This window comes from Salmo salar, chromosome 25 (genome assembly GCF_965601325.2).
Source record: "Salmo salar chromosome 25, fSalSal1, whole genome shotgun sequence".
Taxonomy (NCBI): domain Eukaryota; kingdom Metazoa; phylum Chordata; class Actinopteri; order Salmoniformes; family Salmonidae; genus Salmo; species Salmo salar.
In genome coordinates this window covers 21,542,392-21,565,581 of record NC_138315.1, presented here as the reverse complement: position 1 = coordinate 21,565,581, position 23,190 = coordinate 21,542,392, and the positions used below count along the sequence as shown (strand labels likewise).

General features: G+C 47.5%; 1 protein-coding gene across 1 annotated transcript in view; it reads left to right on the top strand.

Moving 5' to 3' along the window:
- LOC106586336 (pleckstrin homology domain containing M3) overlaps window positions 1–19,578 on the top strand; it is a 59,309-nt gene extending 39,731 nt beyond the window's left edge. The window contains exons 7-9 of the mRNA XM_014173514.3: window positions 4,171–4,234; window positions 13,933–14,090; window positions 15,759–19,578. Of these exons, the coding sequence (XP_014028989.1) occupies window positions 4,171–4,234; window positions 13,933–14,090; window positions 15,759–15,921 (385 nt within the window). The 3' untranslated portion in view covers window positions 15,922–19,578. The remainder of the gene's footprint in view (window positions 1–4,170; window positions 4,235–13,932; window positions 14,091–15,758) is intronic.
- Window positions 19,579–23,190: the final 3,612 nt, after the last annotated feature.

Genomic DNA, 23,190 nt, shown 5'->3' with positions numbered 1-23,190 from the left:
CTCTCTCTCTCTCTCTCTCTCTCTCTCTCTCTCTCTCTCTCTCTCTCTCTCTCTGTCAATTCAATTCAATTTGCTTTATTGGCACGACATAACAATGTACATATTGCCAAAGCTTATTTTGGATATTTACAATATGAAAAAAAAAAATGAGAATCAAAATTGTCAACGGGACAATAGTAACAACTATAACCAAGGATCAAAATAACCATACAATGAACAATAAGCATACAGTAGAGTACATGTGCAGGTTGATTGGTCTGTCAGACACTGTCCCTCAACTTATGGCAGGCAGCAATGTAGTGCGCTGCCAACCCACAGCTCTCTGTGTCCTCCCCCAACAGGACGGGTAGCCTACTCTCATCAGAGAGGTCTTTCAAACCTTTAATAAGGGTTTCAAATTTGGGGAAATCACACTCTCAAATTGTTCTATATTTTTCACATTTGGTCAGGAAATGCAGCTCCGTCTCAGTTTCTGCTGTTGTGCAGTGGTTGCACAGCCTTTCCTCTACAGGGAGCCAGGTTTTCCTGTCTCTCTCTCTCTGTCTCTCTGTCTCTCTCTCTTTCTCTCTCTCTCTCTCTCTCTCTCTCTCTCTCTCTCTCTCTCTCTCTCTCTCTCTCTCTAGAATAATGATGTACACACACATTCCACGTAATTTATATAGATATATATAGATATATAGAACCTGCATAGAGCTGTGTATGTGTGCGCCTCTCTCCACTCTCAGGAGTCACATTAGAGTTGTATGTGTGTCTCCCTTCACACTGTTACTAGTGCAGAGAGTGAGTGCACCCAAATTGTCCATGTGATACCATATCTCCCCCTTTCCATCTTCTACTCTCTCTCTCTCTCTCTCTCTCTCTCTCTCTCTCTCTCTCTCTCTCTCGCTGTGTCACTTTGTGGATCCTCGAGCTGTAATGTGAGCTAGTGTGTGTGTGTGTGTGTGTGTGTGTGTGTGTGTGTGTGTGTGTTGTGTGTGTGTGTGTGTGTGTGTGTGTGTGTGTGTGTGTGTGTGTGTGTGTGTGTGTGTGTGTGTGTGTGTGTGTGTGTGTGTGTGTGTGTGTGTGAGTAACGTTTGTGTGTATGTAGTTCAGGCAGATGAGCGTAGAGTGGGCTGTAATAGCGAGACAGGCAGGATGAAGAGAGCATTGAGGGTACCCCGCTTCACCCCGTAATAAAGGCAGAGGGATTTTAAACACCTATACCCCAGCCTCCACTGCCACCCCAACCCAGCTCCCACTCTATTGAATTGACCCCCATTTTCAGGGCAATTTGGCCACTCGTTGCCACAGTTACACAGGCCCGGTCATGGCGTGTGAGAGACGTGACTCATGGTGTGCATTCTGTTATCGTCCTAAATGAATCTCCTTCCTGTCATGCATGATACTGTCATGTTGATGTATGGATATACTTTAATGTTTAATATGCTGTATGTAATACTGTAATTAAAAATAATAATAATAATAATTTCACCTTTATTTAACCAGGTAGGCCAGTTGAGAACAAGTTCTCATTTACAACTGCGACCTGGCCAAGATAAAGCAAAGCAGTGTGACAAAAACAACACAGAGTTACACATGGGATTAACAAACATAAAGTCAATAACACAATAGAAGAATCTGTATACAGTGTGTGCAAATGAAGTAAGGAGGTAAGGCAATAAATAGGCCAATAGTGGCGAAGTAATTACAATTTAGCAATTTACACTGGAGTGATATATGTGCAGACATGGATGTGCAAGTAGAAATACTAGTGTGCAAAAGAGCAGAAAAACAAATATGGGGATGAGGTAGGTAGTTGGTTGGATGGGCTATTTACAGATGGGCTGTGTACAGCTGCAGCGATCGGTAAGCTGCTCTGACAGCTGACGCTTAAAGTTAGTGAGGGAGATATAAGTCTCCAACTTCAGTGATTTATGAAATTCCTTCCAGTCATTGGCAGCAGAGAACTGGAAGGAAAGGCGGCCAAAGGAGGAATTGGCTTTGGGGGTGACCAGTGAAATATACCTGTTGGAGCGCGTGCTACGGGTGGGTGTTGCTATGGTGACCAGTGAGCTGAGATAAGGCAGAGCTTTACCTAGCAAAGACTTATAGATGACCTGGAGCCAGTGGGTTTGGTGACGAATATGTAGTGAGGACCAGCCAACGAGAGCATACAGGTCGCAGTGGTGGGTAGTATATGGGGCTTTGGTGACAAAACGGATGGCACTGTGATAGACTGCATCCAATTTGCTGAGTAGAGTGTTGGAGGCTTTTTTGTAAATGACATCACTGAAGTCAAGGATCGGTAGGATAGTCCGTTTTACGAGGGTATGTTTGGCAGCATGACTGAAGGAGACTTTGTTGTGAAATAGGAAGCCGATTCTATATTTAATTTTGGATTGGAGATGCTTAATATGAGTCTGGAAGGAGAGTTTACAGTCTAACCAGACACCTAGGTATTTATAGTTGTCCACATATTCTAAGTCAGAACTGTCCAGAGTAGTGATGCTGGGTGGGCGGGCGGGTGCGGGCAGCGATCAGTTGAAAGCATGCATTTTGTTTTACTAGCATTGAAGAGCAGTTGGAGGCCACGGGAGGAGTGTTGTATGGCATTGAAGCTCGTTTGGAGGTTTGTTAACACAGTGTCTAAAGAAGGGCTACATGTATACAGAATGGTGTCATCTGCGTAGAGGTGGATCAAAGACTCACCCGCAGCAAGAGTGACATCATTGATGTATACAGAGAAAAGAGTCGGCCCGAGAATTGAACCCTGTGGCACCCCCATAGAGACTGCGAGAGGTCCGGACAACAGGCCCTCCGATTTGACACGCTGAACTATATCAGTTAAGTAGTTGGTGAACCAGGCTAGGCAATCATTAGAGAAACCAAGGCTATCGAGTCCGCCGATAAGAATACGGTGATTGACAGAGTCGAAAGCCTTGGCCAGGTCAATGAAGATGGCTGCACAGTACTGTCTTTTATCGATGGCGATTATGATATCGTTTAGGACCTTTTAATGTATGATATACCATTAAACAGTGTTATACATTTACATATGTGTACTTTGAAGTTACCGGTCAGTTTAGTTCAACCGTGAGAGACAAAATTACGAAATAAAACATGAAAATATATGCACACACTGCTGTAAAGTGTCTGTCAAATGGTATGTATTATTATATATTATGAATGGATATAAGTCATGGTTCTAAGAAAATATTCCAATAATTGAATACATACGGTAAAGAAGTCAATCTTACTCGACCAAAACAATGGAAATGCATGGGGGAAAAGATCTGTGCGGGGAAAGATTCCAAATATCCTCATTGCCCCCCAGAAAAAGTTGCCTACTGTAACGCCCTGGCCATAGAGAGGGTTTTTTTGTTCTTTATTTTGGTTTGGCAGGGTGTTACATTGGGTGGGCGTTCCATGTTCCTTTTTCTATGTTTTTGTATTTCTTTGTTTTGGGCCGTGTGTGTGTGTGGCTCCCAATCAGGCACAGCTGAAGCTTGTTGTTGCTAATTGGGAGTCACACATAAGGAGCATGTTTTTCCTTTGGGTTTTGTGGGTAATTGTTTCTGTTCAGTGTTTCACCTGACAGGACTGTTGGCTGTCAGTTTCTCATTTTGTATTTGTATAGTGTTCCATTTTATAATTAAATATGATGAACACTAACTCCGCTGCGTTTTGGTCCACTCTCTCTTCAGACAGCCCTTACACCTACATTTTGGCTATTATTTATGTGTATTTCACACTATGTTGAGGTAAAAATCTGAGTATAACGCTTGTATGGATGTTAACCCCAACACATGTTCATGTCACCTTAACCAATCAACAGCACAGTTCAAAATGTCTTTAACTACCACCACCAATTTCTGTATCCTAGCTATGCTACCAGCTTATACAAACGGGAGTCAGCATTTAGCTGTCACTTCTTCTAAACCTTAAAAAGGACCATTTCTAAATGTTATGCAGCGAAAACAGCGAAATAGATGCACATTGGACTTTAGTAACCACATTGTGGGCCTGTTGCTTATACCAATCATTACGAATTTGACGAATATCTACTTTGTTAGATCAGATTTGTTAAATGTGCACCAATCCAACGTTCTCCTTCTATTCCCCACAGTCTGCCTTCCATTGACCTCTTTACTGCATCTATGCATTGACGTAATGCTCTCTCTCTCCCCATAGGATCTTCCCCAGAGAATATCTACTGCAACACATCCACCTGTACTCACTGGCTGACCTGCAGCAGGTAAGACACACATGCTGCTTTTAGGCCATGTCTACACTTGATAGTTAATGCAGCTTTTGTATTCTGATCATGGAGTTCTGATCATGGAATTACGAACATGTCATGCTTCTACACTAGGGATCATCAACTAGATTTTTTTTTCTTGAGGGGATGGTCGGTGAGCCGGAATATAATTACAAATTATTTGTAGACTGCAAATTGACTGGAAGAAGCACACACGGATATAATATTTGACTAAAACATAAACCTTGCTTATATTTGTTTACGATCACGTGTCTCTCTATTATGCGTGGGAATACTTGGGAGCAGAATTCCAAAATTAAAATCACTTGGAGCTGATTTCCTGGTGTTTTTACAGTATTTCATGTTTTTTTTCTTACATTTTCTTAAACTTTGGGAGCCAAATAAAACCACCCGTGGGACAAATTTGACACGAGGGCCCCCAGTAGGGGAACTCTGGTCTACACCTACATTTTAAATGTGTCTACCGTGTCCACATTGTGTCCGGATTCCCTTTTTCCACACTATATTCAAATGCCTGTATGCTTTCTGAAAATGGTAGAAAAGGCTAAATCTGATAACACAACACAAATTCGACCAAATTAGCATAATAAAACAATTCCCTGAATTATCAATGAATTATCACAGTGAATTATTGTACAATTTGTTTATGTGTCAATTAATCCCATTTTGACACGAAAAAAAAATGTAATTCAAAATGTCAATCATTAAGCTAGAGATATCATTTTTTTTGCATTGGATGCGTCTATATGTTTTTCCATGTAGGGAATCTGTTATTGAGTGCGTTTGTATGGGCTGATGGCAGTTTTCTTTCATCAAATAATGTTCTCATATTTTTTTTTGTTATGCTTCAAGGGGTCTTAAAATTCTAAATCAAATAGCAAAATTGTCCTTGGCATGACCTTCTTAAAACAATTCCATATACACTATATATACAAAAGTAGGTGGACACCCTCACCTGTTGCTGACATGTATAAAATCGAGCACACAGCCATGCAATCTCCATACACAAACATTGGCAGTAGAATCACCTTACTGAAGAGCTCAGTGACTTTCAACGTGGCACCATCATAGGATGTCACCTTTCCAACAAGTCAGTTCATAACATTTCTGCCCTGCTAGAGCTGCCCCGGTCAACTGTAAGTGCTGTTATTGTGAAGTGGAAACGTCTAGGAGCAACAACGGCTCAGCCACGAAGTGGTAAGCCACACACGCTCACAGAAAGGGACCGCCGAGTGCTGTAGCACGTAAAAATCATCTGTCAGCACAAGAACTGTTCGCCGGGAGCTTCATGAAATGGGTTTCCATGGCTGAGCATCCTCACACAAGCCTAAGATCACCATGCGCAATGCCAAGTGTCGGCTGGAGTGGTGTAAATCTCGCCACCATTGGACTCTGGAGCAGTGGAAACGCGTTCTCTGGAGTGATCAATCACGCTTCACCATCTGGCAGTCCGATGGACGAATCTGGGTTTGGCAGATACCAGGAGAACGCTCCCTGCCCCAATGCATAGTGCCAACTGTAAGGTTTGGGGGAGGAGGAATAATGGTCTGGGGCTGTTTTTCATGGTTTGGGCTAGACCCCTTAGTTCCAGTGAAGGGAAATCTTAACGCTACAGCATACAATGACATTCTAGACAATTCTGTGCTTCCAACTTTGTGGCAACAGTTTGGGCATGACAATGTCCCCGTGCATAAAGCGAGGTCCATACCGAAATGGTTTGTCGAGATTGGTATGTGGAATAAAAAAAAAATATTTGTCAAAATATTTTTTTGTTGTTGTACTTTTTACCTCTTTTTCGCCCCAATTTTGTGATATCCAATTGGTAGTTACGGTCTTGTCCCATCACTGCAACTCCAAAACACGACCCTGCCAAGCCACTCTGATTCTTGACACACTGCTCGCTTAACCCGGAAGCCAGCCGCACCAATGTGTCGGAGGAAACACCGTACAACTGGCAACCGAAGTCAGCATGCATGTGCCGGCCCGCCACAAGGAGTCGCTAGAGCGCGGTGTGGAAGAACTTGACTGGACTGCACAGAGCCCTGACCTCAACCCCATCAAACATCTTTGGAATGAATTGGAAGCCAGGCCTAGTCGCCCAACATCAGTGCCCAACCTCACTAATGCTGTTGTGGCTGAATGGAATCAAGTCCCCGCAGCAATGTTCCAACATCTAGTGAAAAGCCTTCCCAGAGGAGTAGAGGCTGTAGCAGCAAAGGGGGACCAACTCCATATTATTGCCCATGATTTTGGAATGAGCTGTTCGACGAGCAGGTGTCCACATACGTTTTGGTTATGTAGTGGGGTACCACTCACTCCCTCTCTCTCTCTCTCTGACACCCCCTCTCTCTTAACAACCCAGGGAGCGTCCACAGCCCTCTACTCCCCTTTCCCTGCTCCCTCCATGTCCCCCTCTCCCCCTGGCCCATTCACTAATTACACACATTCAGAATCAACAGGCAGGAAAACAAGAGTGTGACAGTCCACCATTCTTCCCTTCATCCCCTGCCCTGACACTGTCTCTCTCTTCCCCCTCTTTTGCGATCCTTCTATCTCCTTTCTCCTCCGCTTTACCCCGTCTATCGCTCTGTAGTTCTATCCCGTCACTCCTTCTCTCTCTATCCCTCTCTCCCTCTGTCTCTCTTTCTCTCTCTGGGTGTCTGCGTGTGTCACTGGCACATTCTCCAGTGGACTGCACACAACACTCAGCCAGGTTATGATGCCCATGTCAAACAAACTCTAATAGATGGCTTAAAGATTACCTCAAGTTTAGGACACCGCAACATGCTACTACAGACATGCTGCTACAGGCAACTTACTCAGGGCTTGACAACTGCTTTAAAAGTTGCAAACAGTTCAACAATTCAGTGATAAGCAATGATAAATCGATGGACGGCTGCATTTGTTTTCCCCATAATTGATCAACTATATTAGAACCTATTTGCCAAGTACATTTTTCCCCATATATATATTTTTTTCTCTCGCTCTCTCTCTCTCTCTCTCTCTCTCTCTCTCTCTCTCTCTCTCTCTCTCTCTCTCTCTCTCTCTCTCTCTCTCTCTCTCTCTCTCTCTCTCTCTCTCACACTCACACTCACAGCTTCTTAATTGGCTTTCCATATTAACGAGCTGTTTCTTTTATTTCTCCTGAATAATCAGAGCTCCTTCATCAAGCCTGGCTTTTATTGTTGCCCAGCGAGATCAATGAAGACTGAACCGTCTCTCCCTGGCTAGTTATAGACTAGACCCAGTTCTTCATAGAAAACAGCAGTGCACTTGGCTCTTTGCTATTGAACTCCCAACAAACGCCTCCTATTTGGAGCAGCCTCCGTCTTTAAACCATCAGACTGTTGGCCATATTTGTTTGCCCAGAGGCTGGACTTGTTTGGCTACTGGCCCTTTTGTTGCTTCATTGAAACGTTTTTTTTGCTTTTCCAGTTGTAAAGTAGTGGGATGGGGAGATAGGCTTGTTGTGGATGACTGAGGAGTACCATATAGATGCTAATTGTATTGTGTGTCGTGTACCGGGGCAGCGGTCCTAGTCCTGCCAACGACTTACAAACAACTGGAGGGGACAAAGGGGCATTGAGCAGCCCCGGCCCGGATTGCACAGTGGCCATGGTGACACGCACATACGTGCAATAGGGCAGATTCCCACACTGACACCCTGGCATACAACTTACACACACCACAGGCTATCTAGTAGCCACCCTGACGTAGACACAAGCACTTCCTAGTTGAGCCCAGATACAGGCATAGACACAGGCCTTAGGCATGTATGCCCTTACACTGGCACGCTCATTGGAATAGGGGCAGGTTGGTCATCTAGAGAGCTGTTGGGTAAATGGTAATTATGCAGCTTTTTCTGAACTGTAAGATATTGATTTTAAACTCAAAAGTTGCACATATTTCTGCATTTTAAAATCAAAAAAAGCTCAAACACCGCCGCCTCTCAGTCCCACACGCATACAAAGACATTCTCTCTATCTCTCACTCGCTCTCGTCCATAATCACACTCCCCACTACACGTCTTACACACACACACACACACACACACTGGGGCTGGTAGTAATCCTGTTTGGTGAGGGGTGTTATCCAAACAGAGCTCACCCTGTCTTTATGTGTGTAATCCGGGTGGCTTTCTGAGCGTCACTAATGGAGGCCCAGCCTTCATCAGGGAACACTAGAGAGGGATAACGTAGCGGGTGTTAAACAGAGGTTTTAGGGGATTAAGCCGTTTGGACCACAATGCCCCCCACACGGGACAGGGCCAGAGGGGTGTGACTTTATGAGGGATGGGGGGTGAGGAGGATTTGATTGAGGGGTGTTGGTGGAAGAAGGGGGGGGGGGGGTGCTGGGACTGGTGTTCCAGAAACATTCACAATGACACTGCAGCGAAGGAAGGCAGCTGCAGGCAGGACAAACGAATGGTCGCCCCTCTCTTCCCCGCTCTGTCTGCACCCCTCCCTCAGACCAGCTGTAGGTGGGGTTTCACTTCTCTGAGGAAAATGTATCCACCTGGTTGGCAAAGAAAGGGAAACCTGGGGCTACAGCCATTTTCTGCTTTTTTCCCCCTAAAGCATCTCCCATTCACACCTCTCCTGCCCTTTCTCTCCCTTCAATTCCAACTCTCTCTATCGCTCTCACTTCCTCGCTCTCTCCCTCTGCAACTTTTCCCTTCTCTCTGTCCCTTTCCCTCCTCTCTCCCTCCCTCCCTCTGTTTCCCTTAATCTCCCTCTCTCCTTGTCTGCTGAGCATCAGTCCCAGTCAGAACCCAGTGTGGTGTGTTGCCAGTCGTTTCATTCTGCTAAGCTAAATTATGGAGTATCTTAATTACCCCTGGTGTCAGCATTGATCAGGGGTGGCATATATCATCTGGGCTGGGCTTGGCTAGGGGATGGGGAACACTGCCTGGCTGGCTGGCAGGCTGCTCTGCCTGACTGGCTGTCTGGATTGCTGGCTGACTCACGGACTGGCTGCTCTGCCTGACTGCTCCACACTACACACAGCTTTTGATTGCTGGGCTACAGCCTGACTCATGTCACCATGCTAGACAGCATTATTCACAGTGTTGTAGCTCTCCCAGACTGGGGTTGCCACAGCCTCCAGGCTGGAGGGATGGAAAGATGGAGGGATGGTGTGTTTTCAGCCACTGCTTGAGGAGTTAGAAGGGCTGTTCCTGGTTGTCGCCCATTCTCTCGGTAGTTAGTCATGAGCTGTTGTAGACCAGTTAGTATTACATTATGTAATCTCTTTCTCTGTCCAAACCATACAGACATAACCTCCCCCTCCCCTACAGAGCACCTTTTCAGTTATCCATCTCCATTGTGTGTACGTATGCATGTGCGTGCGTGTGTAGGAGTGGGGGTCGGGGTGGTCTCCTCTCCTTTCTTCGTTCTCCTTTCTCCTTCAGCCCCCCTCCCCACCCCATCCTCCTTCTTCAGCCTCTCCTTCCCTCTGTCCCCCTCTCCCTCTCTCTCGTCTTTTCTCCTTCTCTTCTCTCCTCCAGGCTGAAGAATGCCTGGCAGGCCTTAATTGGTGCAGCCCCAGCGCTGCCAGGTGTAGCCACTTGTCTCTGCCCCCTCAGCCTCCCTCAGTGTTCTCTGGAGGTCCACTCAGGCCCGTTCCCTTCCCCAGCCCCATTCAACAGAGCCACAATGCTCTCTACCAGGCCCTCACCAATCAAAGGCCCTGCCGGTTTTAACTACTCGCCCACCGGCATTCACATATCATTTTTTGCTAAAACGGCCCCCAAAAAAAGGAATTCCCCCCGCCCCCCAGGCCTCTCCAGCCAGCCTTTCTCCCAGGGCCTTCATTAGTTTTGATGTAAATTCCCGATGTGAATTCCTGACGTGAACTCTTGTCCATCTCCTCTATGCTCTGCGCTGCAGTGGCTCCCAATGGGACCTGTATTAAAAGTGTTTATCCTCCCAGGGAATATTCTGCTGTCTTCTTCACTCTGTATAGTAGAATATATTACAGCAGTACATTCTTATAGATGGGAAATAGAATGGTTGAATTAGAATGAAAATGTTGAATTTCAATTCTATCGTGTAGAATGAGGAAGAGAATTTTGGAAAGTACATTTTATTTCACTTCATCCATTATTCCCTTTTTTCCTTCTCTCTCTCTCTTGTCTATCTCCATCTCCCTCCTTCCCTACCTCTCTCTCTCTCTCTTGTCTATCTCCATCTCCCTCCTTCCCTACCTCTCTCTCTCTCTTGTCTATCTCCATCTCCCTCCTTCCCTACCTCTCTCTCTCTCTCTCTCTCTCTCTCTCTTGTCTATCTCCATCTCCCTCCTTCCCTACCTCTCTCTCTCTCTCTCTCTCTCTCTCTCTCTCTCTCTGTCTATCTCCATCTCCCTCCTTCCCCACCTCTCTCTCTCTCTTGTCTATCTCCATCTCCCTCCTTCCCCACCTCTCTCTCACTCTCTCTTGTCTATCTCCATCTCCCTCCTTCCCCACCTCTCTCTCTCTCTCTCTCTTGTCTATCTCCATCTCCCTCCTTCCCTACCCCTCTCTCTCTCTCTTGTCTATCTCCATCTCCCTCCTTCCCCACCTCGCTCTCACTCTCTCTCTCTCTCTTGTCTATCTCCATCTCCCTCCTTCCCCACCTCTCTCTCTCTCTCTCTCTCTCTTGTCTATCTCCATCTCCCTCCTTCCCTACCTCTCTCTCTCTCTTGTCTATCTCCATCTCCCTCCTTCCCCACCTCTCTCTCTCTCTCTCTCTCTCTCTCTCTCTCTGTTTATCTCCATCTCCCTCCTTCCCTACCTCTCTCTCTCTCTCTCTCTCTCTCTCTCTCTCTTGTTTATCTCAATCTCCCTCCTTCCCTACCTCTCTCTCTCTCTCTTGTCTATCTCCATCTCCCTCCTTCCCTACCTCTCTCTCTCTCTCTCTCTCTCTCTCTCTCTTGTTTATCTCCATCTCCCTCCTTCCCTACCTCTCTCTCTCTCTCTCTCTCTCTCTCTTGTCTATCTCCATCTCCCTCCTTCCCTACCTCTCTCTCTCTCTCTCTCTCTCTCTCTCTCTTGTTTATCTCCATCTCCCTCCTTCCCTACCTCTCTCTCTCTCTCTCTCTCTCTTGTCTATCTCCATCTCCCTCCTTCCCTACCTCTCTCTCTCTCTCTCTCTCTCTCTCTCTCTTGTTTATCTCCATCTCCCTCCTTCCCTACCTCTCTCTCTCTCTCTCTCTCTTGTTTATCTCCATCTCCCTCCTTCCCCACCTCTCTCTTTCTCTCTTGTCTATCTCCCTCCTTCCCTACCTCTCTCTCTCGTCTATCTCCATCTCCCTCCTTCCCTACCTCTCTCTCTCTCTCTTGTCTATCTCCATCTCCCTCCTTCCCTACCTCTCTCTCTCTCTCTCTTGTCTATCTCCATCTCCCTCCTTCCCTACCTCTCTCTCTTGTCTATCTCCATCTCCCTCCTTCTCTCTCTCTCTCGTCTATCTCCATCTCCCTCCTTCTCTCTCTTTTTCTTGTCTATCTCCATCTCCCTCCTTCCCCACCTCTCTCTCTCTCTCTTGTCTATCTCCATCTCCCTCCTTCCCTACCTCTCTCTCTCTCTCTCTTGTCTATCTCCATCTCCCTCCTTCCCTACCTCTCTCTCTTGTCTATCTCCATCTCCCTCCTTCTCTCTCTCTCTCGTCTATCTCCATCTCCCTCCTTCTCTCTCTTTTTCTTGTCTATCTCCATCTCCCTCCTTCCCCACCTCTCTCTCTCTCTCTTGTCTATCTCCATCTCCCTCCTTCCCCACCTCTCTCTCTCTCTCTTGTCTATCTCCATCTCCCTCCTTCCCTCTCTCTCTCTCTCTCTCTCTCTTGTTTATCTCCATCTCCCTCCTTCCCCACCTCTCTCTCTCTCTCTCTCTTGTCTATCTCCATCTCCCTCCTTCCCTACCTCTCTCTCTCTCTTGTCTATCTCCATCTCCCTCCTTCCCTACCTCTCTCTCTCTCTTGTTTATCCACATCTCCCTCCTTCCCCACCTCTCTCTCTCTCGTCTATCTCCATCTCCCTCCTTCCCCACCTCTCTCTCTCTCTCTCTCTCTCGTCTATCCACATCTCCCTCCTTCCCCACCTCTCTCTCTCTCGTCTATCTCCATCTCCCTCCTTCCCCACCTCTCTCTCTCTCTCTCTCTCTCTCTCTTGTTTATCTCCATCTCCCTCCTTCCCTACCTCTCTCTCTCTCTCTCTCTTGTCTATCTCCATCTCCCTCCTTCCCTACCTCTCTCTCTCTCTTGTTTATCCACATCTCCCTCCTTCCCCACCTCTCTCTCTCTCTCGTCTATCTCCATCTCCCTCCTTCCCCACCTCTCTCTCTCTCTCTCTCTCGTCTATCTCCATCTCCCTCCTTCCCTACCTCTCTCTCTCTCTCTCTCTCTCTTGTTTATCTCCATCTCCCTCCTTCCCTACCTCTCTCTCTCTCTTGTCTATCTCCATCTCCCTCCTTCCCTACCTCTCTCTCTCTCTCTCTCTCTCTTGTTTATCTCCATCTCCCTCCTTCCCTACCTCTCTCTCTCTCTTGTCTATCTCCATCTCCCTCCTTCCCTACCTCTCTCTCTCTCTCTCTCTCTCTCTCTTGTTTATCTCCATCTCCCTCCTTCCCTACCTCTCTCTCTCTCTTGTCTATCTCCATCTCCCTCCTTCCCTACCTCTCTCTCTCTCTCTCTCTCTTGTTTATCTCCATCTCCCTCCTTCCCTACCTCTCTCTCTCTCTTGTCTATCTCCATCTCCCTCCTTCCCCACCTCTCTCTCTCTCTCTTGTCTATCTCCATCTCCCTCCTTCCCTACCTCTCTCTCTCTCTCTCTTGTTTATCTCCATCTCCCTCCTTCCCCACCTCTCTCTTTCTCTCTTGTCTATCTCCATCTCCCTCCTTCCCTACCTCTCTCTCTCTCTTGTTTATCTCCATCTCCCTCCTTCCCTACCTCTCTCTCTCTTGTTTATCCCCATCTCCCTCCTTCCCTACCTCTCTCTCTCTCTCTCTTGTTTATCTCCATCTCTCTCCTTCCCCACCTCTCTCTCTCTCTCTCGTCTATCTCATCTCCCTCCTTCCCTACCTCCCTCCTTCTCTCTTGTCTATCTCCATCTCCCTCCTTCCCTACCTCTCTCTCTCTCTCTCTCTTGTTTATCTCCATCTCCCTCCTTCCCTACCTCTCTCTCTCTCTCTCGTTTATCTCCATCTCCCTCCTTCCCCACCTCTCTCTTTCTCTCTTGTCTATCTCCATCTCCCTCCTTCCCTACCTCTCTCTCTCTCTTGTTTATCTCCATCTCCCTCCTTCCCTACCTCTCTCTCTCTCTCTTGTTTATCTCCATCTCCCTCCTTCCCCACCTCTCTCTCTCTCTCGTCTATCTCCATCTCCCTCCTTCCCTACCTCTCTCTCTCTTGTCTATCTCCATCTCCCTCCTTTCCCACCTCTCTCTCTCTCTCGTCTATCTCCATCTCCCTCCTTCCCTACCTCTCTCTCTCTCTCTTGTCTATCTCCATCTCCCTCCTTCCCTACCTCTCTCTCTCTTGTCCATCTCCCTCCTTCCCTACCTCTCTCTCTCTCTTGTCTATCTCCATCTCCCTCCTTCCCTACCTCTCTCTCTCTTGTCTATCTCCATCTCCCTCCTTCCCTACCTCTCTCTCTCTCTTGTCTATCTCCATCTCCCTCCTTCCCTACCTCTCTCTCTCTACAGGTGATTGATGGGAAGCTGGCCCCCTTTCTCTCCAAGGTGATTAAGTTTGCCAGTTCCCACGTCTTCAGCTGCAGCCAGTGCAGAGAGAAGGGCTTCATCTGTGAGATGTGTCAGACCGGACAGGTCATCTACCCCTTTCAGGAGAGCACCACTAAGAGGTGAGGCCCCTTCATGCACAGATATAGGATCAGCTCAATACTTCAACAATCTTAACCTTATTAACTATTCAGGGTAACAGAGAAAACGGATGTTAGATCAGCGACTTGCATAATGGCATCCTGGAAGAGTGAATGGAGTAAAGAGGAGTGTGTCTCTGTCTCGTGTTAATGACACGCTGGCAGGGACACGGGTGACAGGGAGAACATGGCGTCCTGCTGGAGAGGAACAGTTAATCCCCCTAGTGCCTTGCTCCGTCCCTGTTTCTGTCCTTGTCTCCCTCTGCCTGAGCCTTATGACATGCCACTGAAATGGAATGGCCCTCTCTCACCTCAGGGAGGTTTTATGTCACTCTGGAGAGAACAAGACAGGAAGGGGGAGAAGAGGAGAAAAGAAGGTCCTCTCTTTTACAGGAGAGGATGGTGGAGAAGAGAGGACACAGAAGAGGACAGAGGAGAGATCGCCAGACGTGGCTGTGCTGCTCTAGGCCAGAAGCCAGAGAGCTAGACAGGCAGATAAAACATTCATTAATGTCTAGTCTGTCCACACACTCTTAAATTATTGATCTCTGCTGCCTCAGCTCAGCTCACACATCTCTCTTCTGGGTTAACGGAGAGCCTCTGAAGGCAGGGCCGGGAGAAGCAGAGGTGTGTGTGCGCGTGTGCGTGTGTGTGTTACGATCTTTTCTGAAGTGAATATATGACATATATTCATCTGTGCTCAACTAGCTTTAAAGGTATCAACTCCCCACATAAACATTATGCTGTTTCTTCATCTTACAGAAGATGCTGTAGACTAGAGCTAATGATTTAATTGCAGTGCTCGGTACACACACACCCTTCACTATCAGGCTGGATGGCACACCTCAACTGTTGACCAGGGTTTATTACCCTTGGCAAGGAAGTATCACGTTAACTGATAGTGATAGTACACCAGTTATACTGTAGTAAGAGTAACAGCTTAGTCCCTGGGCCAGACTTTGACCCCCGAGAGCAGGACCTGCTCCTTTCCTGGTCTGGTTGCATCAGCTTTACCACCTCATCCATGACGTAGCCTGGGACACTCAGTTAGTTAGCCATATAGACACTGTTAATCATCAATCGGTGAAGAATTGGATTCTTTGGGACTGGTGCCCCATTTTGATTCGAGTGGCTATGAATATGTTGTATCGATGCATTCCATAATCATTTTTGAAATATGTTCTACATTGTTTATTCCAATTTATGGTCTTTTTTTTTTTTTACTTTCTAAATTTCACTACAAATGTATTTATTTTCAGGCAAAGTAAATGCTTTCACCATTCTATGTTCCAGAAGTTTTAAGGTGAACTGTCTAGCCTAGTTAAGTGGATGCTAAACAAGGTTTCTCTTATCTTCTATACATATGCTCAGCAGATCGCTAGATACTGCCACCTGTCCTGTCCTATAGATACCTGGGAGGGTGGCAACATGATCAAGCTTCCAGACGGGGCTGGACAGGGCTGGGTGAAACTAATGTTTATCCAGTCTTTTACTACAGTGATGTGTTCATCTGGAAATGTACATTTCCAGCTCATACATTTCCGACATCAGTGACCAACCTACAAGCTGAAACTAATATGCTTTTTCCCACCCTTCAGATTTGTGTTGTATTGATGTTTGTGACTCTGTGCTTGGTCTGTATGTGTCCAGATGTGATGGTTGTGGAGCGGTGTTCCATACAGAGTGTCATCAGAAGGCCCAGCCGTGTCCACGCTGCGTACACAGAGAGCTCCACCATAAGAGAGCCTCGTCTTTCTGGAGCCCTGACGACGATACACCAGGCTGCTTCACACTGCCTTACCAGTACACCTGATCACACACACACACACACACACACACACACACACACACACACACACACACACAACACACACACCTGGAGACACACACACACACACCCCAACACCCGGAGACACACACACCCCAACACCTGGAGATACACACACACACACACACACACACACACACACACACACCTGGAGATACACACACACACACACACACACACACCCCAACACCCGGAGACACACACACACACACACCCCAACACCTGGAGATACACACACACACAGACACAGATTGAAACAGCGGTGCCACTCCACAGAGCTACTCTCACCAAAGTCAATGGAAGCATGTGTGTTTGTGTGTGTGAGCCGGCCAGGATACACAGTGAGAGTGTTGATGACTAAGAAAGGGTTATGCTCTCTCACACACACCTACTTTGTGAGCTAAGCTGACGTCACTCTCACCTGGGAGAGATGGATCCCAACGTAACACCCACTGGAGAGGAACTGCTCTGCCTCTTAGCCTCTCTGCTATGTGCTATCTTCACAGTGCTGCACACACACCCACACACACACAAACACAGATACACACACACACAAACACAGATACACACACACAAACACAGATACACACACACAAACACATATACTCACACACACACACACACACACACACACACACAAACACATATACTCACACACACACACACACACACACACACACACACACACACACACACACACACACACACACACACACACACACACACACACACACACAAGCACAGATACACAAGCACAGATACACATAAACACACACACAAACACAGATACACATAAACACACACACACACAAACACAGACACCACAAATAAAGGGAGAGGGACTATGCTGACTCAACAGCAGTGATGCATCCTCTTGACTTTCTGGACACAGTCGCGCACACACACACACACACACACACACCACCTGAAGGTGTTACGAGGTGACCTGTCCACATAGACATACACACACCAGGTGACCAAACAGCTGGTGTGATGTCACTATAGCCTATATCTATAGCCTATATCTGGACTCTGTTGGTGTGATGTCACTATAGCCTATATCTATAGCCTATATCTGGACTCTGTTGGTGTGATGTCACTATAGCCTATATCTATAGCCTATATCTGGACTCTGTTGGTGTGATGTCGCAACTCGCTATATATTTGGATTATATATCCAAACTCTACATGTCCCTCTGCCCTTCACTCTCTCTTTATCCTTCCCTTCACATGTTTTTGCACTATTTATGCATGTTCATTAGGATGTCAAGCCACAGACTGGGCTAGTAGCCACTGTATTTAAGGATGAGTTTGCTTATTTAACTCACCTATTAGCCCTTAGAGCCCCTCTAACCAACCAACCTTTATCCAGACATATTCAATAGGAGGGTCCAAGTGGGGAACACTTATTATGATCAAGACACACTTGACACTAGGATGAGATTGAGTCATAGTTATTTTCAAATCACATATCATCCTATCATGTATACTTTTTCCTTGAGAGGGATAGGGGCAGCTACTCCCTACTGCTGTCCTATGGGGCTAGAGGCTGGTGGATCTATTGACTGTCTCCATTATACTCAGTAGGAAAGGCTCCATCAGGTCAGCCCTACAGGCCTCAGCCACAGAGGGCCCAAATTACAGTCCATGGAAAAGACCATGCAGGGCTTAGTTATGTTACGCAAGCCATCCCAAACCCACAGGAGCTGGGACTCATTCTACTGCTATGACTCAGTGCTCTCACTCTAGAGAGAGAGAGAGAGAGAGAGAGAGAGAGAGAGTGTGTGTGTGTGTGTGTGTGTGTGGTGTGTGTGTGTGTGTGTGTGTGTGTGTGTGTGTGTGTGTGTGTGTGTGTGTGTGTGTGTGTGTGTGTGTGAGTGTGAAAGGTGGTTATTTGGGGAGGGGTGTCTATGACTCCCAGTAGTGTGACTGGTCTGAGCTCAAAGGACTGGTGGTGGAGGATGAGAGCCCCAGTGTGTGTACTGTATGTGCTTTTGGATCCCCTTTTTCCATTACTTGAACTCTACTTGGGCAATAATATGTTTTCTCTGCATTGTTGCCTTTTCCTCTCCTTCCTCTCCTACTTTCTGAGGTACTGTGCTTTAATCGTACAAAACTTTTCAAGACAGAATCTTTAGCTTGAGTCGTGTCTTCCTTATGCAGCTAGGCCTTTATATTCAGATTCTGCTTTCCCTAGAATGTCTGTTTATCACTTTCCACTTTTCTTCCCATTTTGTCCCATCTCTCCTGAAAGGGCCTTAGTACCCCTTAAACTGCTCATCCAAGTTTTGGTTTGTTTATTTATTCACGTATTTGTATGTAAGTGTGTATGGTTTACATTTGAAGTTACAAGTCATATCACCTTCTGGAAAAAGGCTTGATTGAAAGCTGGATAACAGCTAACTCTGGTTCAGGCTGTTTGTGTGGCCTGCTAACACTGAGCCAGTGTTACCAAGCAGCACTAATGCCCTGGACAAGAGCAAGATAACAGCTAGCTAAGTGGCTGTGTTTGTTTAAATGCAGCTACATTATCATTTGGTTTTCAGTGTTTTTACATTTTGCACTATCAATTATTTTTGCTGTTATAATGTTTGGGGTTGTATGGTATTATGTCCAGTAAATCAATCGCTTGTTTTTTGTGTGAATTATAATGACCTGTTCTGACCATTTCATTCATGTTATTTATTGAGTGTCTTTTCGCCTGCCTTAAAATGAAAGCCAATCCTGTTACAGCGATAATGTAGTTTGTGTGAGACTGACTTGTGGGCTTCCATCTTTAATCATCAAAATGCCTCAGATGCCCATGTAGTATTAAGCCATGTTTCTGTTTTTCATTGTATAGAAGAAGTCCAAAACCGATGGTCACTGTTGCTTGAATAAAGGTGTCTACTCCAATCTGGAAAGCAAAGGAGATAATATCTTAAATATGATATTTTCTTTTAATTGGCTTCTAGCGAAGCTCAATGTACTAAGAGCAGAAAGGGAAGGCTTATAAAACCGTCTGTTCTTTGAAGTAAAACTCTGTGCATACTTGCAGTAAAATGTACATAACTAACGTCTATCGGAGTGCAGGCTCTCATAGACTGTCTTACAAAGCTTATATGACTAGTAGTGTTACTGCTTCTCTTAATGTATGTTGAGCTTAAACATCAGGAATTCACTGCAATGGAAATGGTGGACGATACAGTCACTACTGAGGGACTGATGAGGGCATTGAACCTAAGGGAAGTATTCTCCAGGACATGTTTTTCCTGTTCAGATGGACCACCAAATAGGGATTTCTTTCTTTCCACATACTTTCTCCAACCTTCACACCATGAGCACTTGGTTTCTGGATTAATGAATACACCCTGCTTTTCAATACTGGGTTTTTATTGTGGATTTTACTCTGCCTTTGTTACATTTTGTTATTTTGTATCACTTATTTATTTTATTTATGTTGTGCACCAACCAGCACTTTGGACTTCAGCACTGTTTCAGGTTTACCTACTGTTCTATCTTTCTGTTTCGATATGTATCACAGCCAACAGCCAACCTCTTACAGAGACTTGTGTTTCAGTACCTGATCCCTCCTTCCTCCTGCTTTTCTTTGTCTTTTTCTTATTTTTTACCACTGATGCCAATAAAACAAACTACTTAATACAGGCTGGTGTGGACAGTGATTTTCTAATCTAGAGTGAATACTCATTGGAGGCAGGTGTATGATGACACTATAGGGACAGGAGTTTCTCCATAACAGGTAAAAAGCCAGTCCCTAGAGATTTACCTTCTCTGGTCACATAGTCTGGAAAAACTGGTCCTAGTTAGATAATACATTTGTGAAGTACATAAATCCCTGCTTGTGAGTCAGAACCAACCTAAGAATGGTAACAGTGGAACAAATTATTCAGTCCTGTCTATTTCTGTTCGTAGTCCTGTTGATCGCCCTGAATGACGTTTCATATTGGGCTTGGTTAGGCTTGGTTTGGTTTAGGGCCAGAGCAGGTCCAAACACTGACTCTCTGACTCTCACTAATCCCAAATGACAAACCTGACTGAATGGATCGGGTTCCTTTCCTCATGGAGGAGAACCAAGACCCAGCCAGCCTGAGGACCTGTCACAAACCACACTTTACTAGCAGCCTTGTAATCATCAAGGATCTGACTGAGTTCTACCACTCGCTTTGTGTCTTTTTTTTTTATACTGAATTGCCTTATATTGTTTATGCTGGCACAGGCTGGTACATTACCTTATTCTCTCCTTATTCAAAGGTTAAGATCTGAAAGAATCCTTGAAAGAATGGATTATTCCAATTGCATGCCCTCATGGGCGAGGCAGGGTCCACCTGGCATCACCCAGCCACACCTCTCCAGCCTGGCATAGGATTAGGGAGGAGTTGCCCCTAACCACTGATACAGGGTCAGATATTATTTCATCTAACCCAATGGTTAACAGTAGGACTGGATGCAGGGTAGTCTCATCCTAGATATGTGGTTGGGGCCAACTTCTACCTCGAGCCCTGGCATACAGCAGCCAATGGGATCCCTGCTCCATCTGTCAGAGCAAACCACTGAGTCCACACAAAGCCTGAGAAGCCCACTCTCCCACCATCACCCCCACGCCCCCCTTTCCTCCCTGCCTTTTTGGCAGCAGCCATTCCTCCAGGTCTTGTCCAGGAGAGAGCACTAAAGCTTTCCACCTGACAGACAGTAATCCACCGGGATCTGAGGCCTGCCGATGGGCCGGAACATGCCCGCCCACCGTGTGTGTGTGTGTGTGTGCACCACTTTTTTTTTGTTCTCTGAAGTGGCAGAGAGGTTTGGGTGGTTTTTAGAGGGGCCTTGAGCCTCGCCGCTCTGTTGATTCCAAACTCCATTAAGTTCTTAATGTTGGACAGGCCAGAGTTGATCTCTCTCTCTCTCTTCCCCCCCCTTCCTAAATGGAGCCCTCACACATTTCTTTCCCTAAGGGACACGGGGGTTACAGGCGTTGTAACCCTTTAAGATTTTAAACAGATTTTCACTGAGAGGTATTAACGACACCAAGTGTTTGTACTCGTATGCAATGAGTGAGTGTCGGGGTTGACACATTCCTTCCCTTCTATTGGAAATATATCTACTGTAGTTACCAGAGGAATGAAAGCCCCTGTAAAATGTCATTGGACTTTGAAACAATAACTCTGTATGTAAATTCTGTATGTAGTTTGCCGACATGACAAAAGATATGTGTCCAAACATGGTTGGGAAAAAATGTTGCTCAGCCTTTATAGTTCCTATCCTTATTCTCCTCCCGAATCGCTCTGCAGGCTTCCCAACCAGTCCCAAACAAGACGAGTAAAAGTGTAACAAAACTGTGTGTGTGTGGATGTAAGTGTGTGTGGGGGGGGGGCACGTGCGTGTGTGTGTGTGCAGACTGTGTATTGCCTGACTCATTTGCCTGTGATTTGTATTGAGGAGAGGGCAAATTGAACCTGAGTGTCGACCGCGCTTAATTGTCATCGCCAATTAGTGCATTGTCAGCGGCCACAATGGCTCAACTGTACCGAGTGGAACACGGTCCTTTGTGCTTCTCCAGTGGCCCAGGGGCCAGTCAAGACTCATTTAGGGCCTTGACAACAAGAGAGGAGAAATGCAATGAAAAAAAAGAAAGAAAACAAAAGGCGGTTTAAGGAGAAAAAGACGATTGGAGAGAGGAGGGGTGGAGAGAGGGTAGAGAGAGGAGGGGTGGAGAGAGGGTAGAGGGAGGAGGGGTGGAGAGAGGGTAGAGAGAGGAGGGGTGGAGAGAGGGTAGAGGGAGGAGGGGTGGAGAGAGGGTAGAGGGAGGAGGGGTGGAGAGAGGGTAGAGGGAGGAGGGGTGGAGAGAGGGTAGAGGGAGGAGGGGTGGAGAGAGGGTAGAGGGAGGAGGGGTGGAGAGAGGGTAGAGGGAGGAGGGGTGGAGAGAGGGTAGAGAGAGGAGGGGTGGAGAGAGGGTAGAGAGAGGAGGGGTGGAGAGAGGGTAGAGGGAGGAGGGGTGGAGAGAGGGTAGAGGGAGGAGGGGTGGAGAGAGGGTAGAGGGAGGAGGGGTGGAGAGAGGGTAGAGGGAGGAGGGGTGGAGAGAGGGTAGAGAGAGGAGGGGTGGAGAGAGGGTAGAGGGAGGAGGGGTGGAGAGAGGGTAGAGGGAGGAGGGGTGGAGAGAGGGTAGAGGGAGGAGGGGTGGAGAGAGGGTAGAGGGAGGAGGGGTGGAGAGAGGGTGGAGGGAGGAGGGGTGGAGAGAGGGTGGAGGGAGGAGGGGTGGAGAGAGGGAGGAGGGAGGAGGGGTGGGTAGAGGGAGGAGGGGTGGAGAGAGGGTAGAGGGAGGAGGGGTGGAGAGAGGGTAGAGGGAGGAGGGGTGGAGAGAGGGTAGAGGGAGGAGGGGTGGAGAGAGGGAGGAGGGAGGAGGGGTGGAGGGAGGGTAGAGGGAGGAGGGGTGGAGAGAGGGTAGAGGGAGGAGGGGTGGAGAGAGGGTGGAGGGAGGAGGGGTGGAGAGAGGGTAGAGGGAGGAGGGGTGGAGAGAGGGAGGAGGGAGGAGGGGTGGAGAGAGGGTGGAGGGAGGAGGGGTGGAGAGAGGGTGGAGGGAGGAGGGGTGGAGAGAGGGAGGAGGGGTGGAGAGAGGGAGGAGGGGTGGAGAGAGGGTAGAGGGAGGAGGGGTGGAGAGAGGGAGGAGGGAGGAGGGGTGGAGGGAGGGTAGAGGGAGGAGGGGTGGAGAGAGGGTAGAGGGAGGAGGGGTGGAGAGAGGGTGGAGGGAGGAGGGGTGGAGAGAGGGTAGGAGGGAGGAGGGGTGGAGAGAGGGTAGAGGGAGGAGGGTGGAGAGAGGGAGGAGGGAGGAGGGGTGGAGAGAGGGTGGAGGGAGGAGGGGTGGAGAGAGGGTGGAGGGAGGAGGGGTGGAGAGAGGGAGGAGGGGTGGAGAGAGGGTGGAGGGAGGAGGGGTGGAGAGAGGGTAGAGGGAGGAGGGGTGGAGAGAGGGTAGAGGGAGGAGGGGTGGAGAGAGGGTAGAGGGAGGAGGGGTGGAGAGAGGGTAGAGGGGAGGATAGAGGGAGGAGGGTGGAGAGAGGGTAGAGGGAGGAGGGTGGAGAGAGGGTAGAGGGAGGAGGGGTGGAGAGAGGGTAGAGGGAGGATAGAGGGAGGAGGGGTGGAGAGAGGGTAGAGGGAGGAGGGGTGGAGAGAGGGTAGAGGGAGGAGGGGTGGAGAGAGGGTAGAGGGAGGAGGGGTGGAGAGAGGGAGGAGGGGTGGAGAGAGGTGAGGAGGGGTGGAGAGAGG